At 37.8% G+C, this 7,909-nt stretch overlaps 1 protein-coding gene across 1 annotated transcript; it reads right to left on the reverse strand.

Moving 5' to 3' along the window:
• Nucleotides 1-2,702: 2,702 nt before the first annotated feature.
• LOC108177324 (putative olfactory receptor 2W6) lies at nt 2,703-3,635 on the reverse strand. Its single transcript, XM_017344801.3, has one exon. The coding sequence runs from the start codon at nt 3,633-3,635 to the stop codon at nt 2,703-2,705; it is 933 nt and encodes a 310-aa protein (XP_017200290.2).
• Between the last annotated feature and the right edge of the window lie 4,274 nt (nt 3,636-7,909).

Genomic DNA, 7,909 nt, shown 5'->3' on the forward strand with positions numbered 1-7,909 from the left:
ATTGCACTCCTGGGCCACATCAGAGAGCTGGACTGGAAGAGAAGCAACCGGGACAGAATCTGGCACCCTGACTGGGACTAGAACCCGGTGTGCAGGCGCCACTGGCAGAAGATTAGCCTAGTGAGCTGTGGTACCGGCCAGTCTGTGTTTTTAACTGGAGAGTTGAGGCCATTTACATTCAATGTGACTATTGATAAGTAGTGACTTTGCCCTGCCATTTTCCCAAAGATATTTCTTTTATTTTTTTATTTAATAATGTGAATTTACAAAGTGCAACTTTTGCATTGTTGTGGCTTCCCCCACCAACCTCCCTCCCTCCCACAGCCCTCCCATCTCCCACTCCCTCTCCAATCCCATCCCATCCCACTCTTCATCAAGTTTCATTTTCAATTATCTTTATATACAGAAGATCAACTTTGTAAATACTAAGCTAAGGTTTCAACAGACTGCTCCCACACAACCGCACAAGTCATAGAGCGCTGTTCGACTAGTAGTGTTATTAACTGTCATAGTAAAACACATTAAGGACAGAGATCCTACATGGGGAGCATGTGCCCAGTGACTCCTGTTATTGATTTAACAATTGACACTCTTATTTATGACGTCAGTAATCACCAGAGGCTCTTGCCATGAGCTCTCGAGGCTATGGAGGCCCCTTGAGTTCACCATCTTTGAACCTGTTTAGTCAAGGCCATATCACAGTGGAGGTTCCTTCCTCCCTTCAGAGAAATGTGCCTCCTTCCCAAAGATATTTCTAATATATGCTTTCAACTTCCTGTGATCTGTTACTGAGAGATTTTCTTCCTTTCCATTTTTTTCGTATTGATGGCCGTGTTTCTGTGTTTTTGTGTTTATCACATCTGTAAGCATCATTTGCAGGGCTGGACAAGTGGTGACAAATTCTTTCAATTTCTGTTTGCTATGAAAGGTCCTTATTTCACCTTCATTCACAAATGAGAGCTTTGCAGGATATAGAATTGTGGGATGGCAGTTTGTTTTCCTTTTAGTCCTTGGGCTATTTCTCATCATTCCCTCCTAGCCTGTAGGGTTTCTGATGAGAGGTCTGATGTAAGCCTAATTGGAGATCCTCTGAGTAATCTTATGTTTCTCTCTCATACATTTTAGAATCTTTTCTTTATGTTTCATTGTGGTGAGTTTGATTACAATGTGTCGTGGTGAGAATCTCTTCTGGTCACGTTTACTGGGGGTTCTGTGTGCTTCCTGTATTTGGATGTCTCTTTCTTTTCCAAACTTGGGAGGTTTTCTGCTAGTATCTCACTGAAAAGGCCTTCTAATCCTTTATCTCTCTCCATGGCTTTAGTGTTGTATTTAGTAATCAGCAACCTTTTACTCTGACTTCATTTAATTTTACTGAAAGCTTCTTATTTTCCTCATTTCTCTAGATTGTGCAAAAAAATAGGTTTATCTTGGACTGACCCTTACAGTTAGGACATTTATCTAAAAGCTCTGAGAAATAAGTATCTACATATCTATCAGGAAGGAAATTAATTAAAATCTATGAAAGCACATTAATTTTCTGTATTGAGACACCCCAAATCTCCCTATACAGCAATAGTTCTAAAACTTCAGCCTGAGTAAAATCATGTTGCTAAGTTAATCTTGAGACTGCTGTATAGTAATATTGGGATAGGTCCTAGAATTTGCTTTCAAATAAATTGCTGAGTGATGATATTTTTGGTTTAGGGATTATACTTTCCTCCAGGATAAAGCTCAATCTTATTGTCAGGCCAGCTAAGGTAAGAACTAAGATACTGTAACAGAGATATTGCAGAATAGAGTGGCTTTTCTATTGAAATCATCTGGTGGTACTGCTTTGTAAAGGGATTGTTCTACTAAGATATTGCTGTGTACTTCCATTGCACTGCTGCATTCTCTCCTGGGATTTTGTTCTTGTTTGTGTGGTCATAATTACCTAATATCCAAATTTACATTCCAGCCAAGAGGTAGAGGCATGAAGAAGGTGAGAGCAAGTACCTTCATATTTAAGAAGAAAACCCAGAGTAGATATATATGTGTGTATATATATATATATATATATATGTATAGATAATTGACATTCTGTTGGTGGAGGTCAGGCTAGGAAATGTAACTAGTAGCACAATGGCCATAAGTCCAGTTAATACTTGAGGCAGAGAATGGAATGTGTATTGGTAGGTCATATTCTTCACCATAGAGGCTGTGATAACAATATTATGTGAATGAAAGGGAATGACATTTATCTTAAAAGTAAAAAGCATGGGAATAAAAAAGTCAATGTTGAAAGTAATTCCACAAGAAAATAGCGACTATTTATTTAAGAATTTTTATTTATAACTTTTATTAGATTTACTAGATTTCATAATTCTATGAGGGTACTTCAGAAAGTTCATTGAACATTAGCATTATCTTTTCATTTCATTTTCCATGAATATTTGAAACCATCTGCACATGGCTTCTGCTGTGGTTTCTGATTAGTCTTCAAGGTTTCAAATTCATGAACTGTGTTTTATTTATGCATTTGTATCTGTTCTTACTGTTTTCTCTATTATTTATAAATAAAGTTAGAAACTGCACCTAGTCACATTCTGAATGGTGAATAAGTAAGTGGTTGTTGAATAAGTGAATTGATTCAGGTTCTGGTGATAAAGGCCAATTTTCTTTAACTCTCTACAGTTTAATTTATTTTTCCGTATAATATGACTTTAACAGTTTGCAATCCCCAATTGTCTCTTTACTGCACTTTTAACATCTTTGTTTCTTAAAGTGTAAATCAGAGGGTTTAAGCTGGGAGTGACAATTGTGTAAAAAAGAGCAAGGAATTTCCCTTCATTTTGATATGTGATATGCTGTGGCTTCAGGTACATATAAATAGCTGGTCCATAAAAGAGAGTTACGACTGTGAGGTGGGAACCACATGTATTGAGGATCTTTTGCCACCTTGAGGTTGACCTGATTCTTATTACAACGTGAGTGATGACTCCATAGGAGATGAGAATTAGTGATAGAGGTACTAGAAGAAGTACTGTGCCAAAAACAAAGACAACAATCTCAATTACTTTTGAATAAACACAAGCCATCTTGATCAAGGCTGGCATCTCACAGAGAAAATTATCCACTTTCCTGTGCCCACATCTTGGCAACTTCAAAGTCAGGGAACAAACAATTAAGGCACTGCCAAGACCACCCATCCAGGCAGTCAGCACCATCCTCTGGCATAGCTGAGGGTGCATGATTACTGTGTAGTGAAGAGGTTGACAGACAGCAGCATAGCGGTCATAGGCCATCACAGTCAAGAGAAGACATTCTGTGGCTGCAAAGTCAAGGGCAAAGAAGAACTGGAGCACACACCCTCCATATGTAATAGATTTCTTTGGACCCCATAGATTTACCAGCATCTGGGGGATAATGCTGGTTGCATAACAGAGGTCCACAAAAGACAGATTGGATAAGAAGAAATACATGGGAGTATGGAGCTGGGCATCCAGATAAGACACAAGGATGATGGTTGTGTTTCCTACCAAAGTCACGACATAAAAGATGAAGACAACTGCAGAGATGATGCGTTCTAACTGTGGTTGGTCAGAAAACCCCAGAAGGATGAAATCTGTCCTGGAACTTCCATTGCTTGTTTCCATTGCTTCTTTTGAAGGCTGAGGAATAAAACCCTGTTAACCAGTGTAAGTGTCAGACTTAGGTAGAAATGAAAATTTCTCAAGTGCGTCATGAGTATCCAGAACTGACTTGTCTGCCTGCTTTCCACATTTGGAAGATATCTCGAATTTTCCTCTGTCAGTTCTCATAACCTTTTCATGTTTAGTTTTACCCAAGTGAGTCTAATGATAGCATGCTAAACACAATAATACTGAATTGTGATAATTGAAAATGGTGAAATGTTACATCAGCACACATGGTTCTACATGTTTTCATTAAATCATAAAGGCATAAATTCAATTATCACATTTTTAAAATGGGTTGATACTGTGAGGGGTTATTATTTCTTGAAATTATGACATAAATGTCATCTGATTATGATAAGACTTTCCTCTATCAAAGGAGCTGAAATTGACAAAAAAAAGGTAATGAAATATTTTCTTGGCATAAGCTCAAGACTTTGGTAGCAGAATCATTCATCTTCACTTTTAAATATTCACATCCCAACCATTGTAATCATAATCACAATCACCATCACCATGTTTCTCCTCCTGTTTTTTTAATCACCTCAACACTGCATGCACTGTTCCTGTTACATCTACTTAACCACTCCTACTTCACTGCCTTTTTTGTGAGTTTGTTTTCTTATTATTTCTTTTCTGTACATGCATTTGCTTACATGTACAGATGCTATATATTTTTAAAGTACCTTTAACAACTGATATTACATCATCTAAGTGGTCCCATGGAGTTGATGCAGTGTTAAAAACTGAACTACTGTCACAGCCATTTGGCCACCACATACATGTAGTGACATTCTGTGTCAGCTTCTACTCACCTGGCCATTCAGCAGAATTAGCCAGGCAGCTAATTCAAACAACAAAGCATTCCTTAGATAACCAGTGAGCTGATTTTCCCCATGGAATGTACCAGTTACATGAACGGATCTTCAGATTGCTTTGAAACCCTTTATGGAAAAACACCACCTCATTTCAACTCCAAAGAATACAGAAAAGGGATAAAAACTTCTTTTAACAACCTCACTCTTTCTGATTATTGTATCATATTAAACAGATGGACTGTTTAATGACTGAATTATGTTTTCTACCAGATAATTCATGATCATGTACTTCAGACCCAGGGTACCTTACACTTACAGTGTCTCTGAGCCACGCAATGAAAGCTTTGTTTGTTGAAATTATCTGATGAAATGATATGAAGATAAATTATCTTGAGTATATAATTTTTATAAGCACTTCAGCTAGAATATGAGTATTATAATCACAGATAAGGAGCTGTGATATGAAATAATGAGAGGTGTAGTTTTTCTCAGTACAAAAATGTAAACTTAATTATTGAGTGTCTAGTTTTTTATTATTATTATTATTATTTTTTTTTTGACAGGCAGAGTGGACAGTGAGAGAGAGAGACAGAGAGAGAAAGGTCTTCCTTTTGCCGTTGGTTCACCCTCCAATGGCCGCCGCTGCAGCCGGCGCACCGCGCTGATCCAATGGCAGGAGCCAGGATCCAGGTGCTTTTCCTGGTCTCCCATGGGGTGCAGGGCCCAAGCACCTGGGCCATCCTCCACTGCACTCCCTGGCCATAGCAGAGAGCTGGCCTGGAAGAGGGGCAACCGGGACAGAATCCGGCGCCCCAACCGGGACTAGAACCCGGTGTGCCGGCGCCGCAAGGTGGAGGATTAGCCTATTGAGCCACGGCGCCGGCCCGAGTGTCTAGTTTTTACATAGTAGGATGTCAGCTAAGCCAAGTACAGTTCCTGAGCACATTGTCAACTGCTCCAAAATTCCTATATCCAATTCAGGCTCCACCACTTAAAAGCTATGTTTCTTTGGGAAATTATTTAACCCAGATTTGTATTCCAGGTACTTTAAATGCAAAGTAAATGTAACAGTATTGCCTTCCTCAAGGGAGTTTATGCGTATTAATACTGGTGAAAGTACTTGAACAGTGCTTGGTCTTATTTAGCTCAAAAAGTAACAAGCTTGAGAGATCTTCAAAGCTGACAACTATTTAGGGTCTGCAACCGTAAAACAATACAAAACAGCTACTGTCTAGCCCTAACTCAACAAAAAATCTTTTTAAAAGATTTATTTATTTATTTGAATATCAGAGTTACAGAGAGAGCAAGAGAATGAGAAATATCTTCCAAATAGTCACAATGGTCAGGGCTAGGCCAAGTTTAAGCCAGGAGCCCGGACCTTCATCCATTTCTCCCACATGGGAGCCTGGGTCCAAGCACTTGGGCTATTTTCCACTGCTTTTCCCAAGTCATCGGCAGGGAGATGGATCAGAAATGGAGAAGCTTAGACATGAATCAGCATCCATATGGGATAACAACATCGTGGGTGTTGACTTTAACTGCTGCGCCACAATGCCAGCCCCAACAACAACAAAACTAAAGAAGCAAGTTACAATACTTACTTGAATGTATTTTGGGTTCTAACTATATGTCAGAGGTTCTTTTCACATGAAGCATATATAAGGACTCTGATTCTTTAACCCTGGTTTTCACTCTTTGACATAGAAATGAATTCACTGGCTAAACTATTTTCAAAATTTATAGTCAAAATTTCTTAATTCAAAGAAATGCCTTTGAAAATGGATGGAAATCATGATCACAAAAACCTTTTATATGAGAACTAAATAAATCATTATCAGCTACTTAGCTAAAGGTTGAAACATAATACAATATTCCCCCTACTTGTAAATATTTACTTTTTTTTTAACTTTTATTTAATGAATATAAATTTCCAAAGTACGATTTATGGATTACAATGGCTTCCCCCCCATACCGTCCTTCCCACCCACAACCCTCCCCTTTCCCACTCCCTCTCCCCTTTCATTCACATCAAGATTCATTTTCGATTATCTTAATATACAGAAGATCAGCTTAGTATACATTAAGTAAGGATTTCAACAGTTTGCTCCCACACAGAAACATAAAGTGAAAAATAATAGATGATTTTTTTTTAAATGATGATGAAATCAGATCAGACCTATTGTCATGTTTAATCCCAGTGAGAGTCAAGTTGGGAGTTGATAATTTCTTTTTTTTTTTTTTTTACAGAGGATCAGTTTAGTATGCATTAAGTAAAGATTTCAACAGTTTGCACCCCCATAGAAACACAAAGTGAAATGTATTGTTTGAGTACTCGTTATAGCATTAAATCTCAATGCACAGCACATTAAGGACAGAGATCCTACATGAGGAGTAAGTGCACAGTGACTCCTGTTGTTGACTTTACCAATTGACACTCCTGTCTATGGCATCAGTAATCTCCCTATGCTCCAGTCATGAGTTTCCAAGGCTATGGAAGCCCTCTGAGTTCTCCGACTCTTATCTTGTTTAGACAAGGTCATAGTCAAAGTGGAGGTTCTCTCCTCCCTTCAGAGAAAGGTACCTCCTTCTTTGAAGACCTGTTCTTTCCACTGAGATCTCACTCACAGAGATCTTTTGCCAGAGTGTCTTGGCTTTCCATGCCTGAAATACTCTCATGGGCTTTTCGGCCAGATCCGAATGCCGTTAGGGCTGATTCTGAGGCCAGAGTGCTATTTAGGACATCTGCCATTCTATGAGTCTGCTGTTGCAGACCCTAAATAGTTGTCAGCTTTGAAGATCTCTCAAGCTTGTGATTATAAAGTAAATTGAAAGTATGTAATCACAAAAATGAAAAGAAAAAATAATAAAGGAAGGAAGAGGAAAGGGGGTGGGAAGTATCATTATAGTCTTAAAATTTTACATATGAAATACCTAAAATCTATTCTTTATATAAATAAATAAATTTATTAACAACAAAAAAAAAGATTGCATTAGCTGTTCCAGGTGTTTTGTGTTTCCATGTGAATTTTAGCATCATTTTTTCTAGATCTGAGAATATTGTTGGTATTTTGATTGGGATTGCATTGAAGTCTATTAATTGTTTTGGGTAATATGGACATTTTGAATATCTTAATTCTTCCAATTCACAAACATGGATGAATTTTAAATATATTTTTGTGCTTTCTTCATTTCCTTTTTAATGTTTTGTAATTTTGATTGTAGAGATCTTTCAAAACTATAATTTATTCCAAGGTAGTTAATTTTTTTGTAGTTATTATGAGTTGTACTGAACTTACAAATTGTTTCTCAGCCATGGCATTGTCTAGGTATAAGAAGGCTACTGACTCTTTGTTTTGCTTTTATACCGTTCAACTTTACCAAACTCTCTTATGAGTTCCAATATTCTTCAGTGGACTC

The sequence above is a fragment of the Oryctolagus cuniculus genome, chromosome 5, assembly GCF_964237555.1.
Source record: "Oryctolagus cuniculus chromosome 5, mOryCun1.1, whole genome shotgun sequence".
Taxonomy (NCBI): Eukaryota; Metazoa; Chordata; class Mammalia; order Lagomorpha; family Leporidae; genus Oryctolagus; species Oryctolagus cuniculus.

Bases quoted from the DNA above. Each gene is read 5' to 3' on its own strand.
- LOC108177324 (XM_017344801.3), bottom strand. From the start codon at position 3,635: ATGGAAACAAGCAATGGAAGTTCCAGGACAGATTTCATCCTTCTGGGG.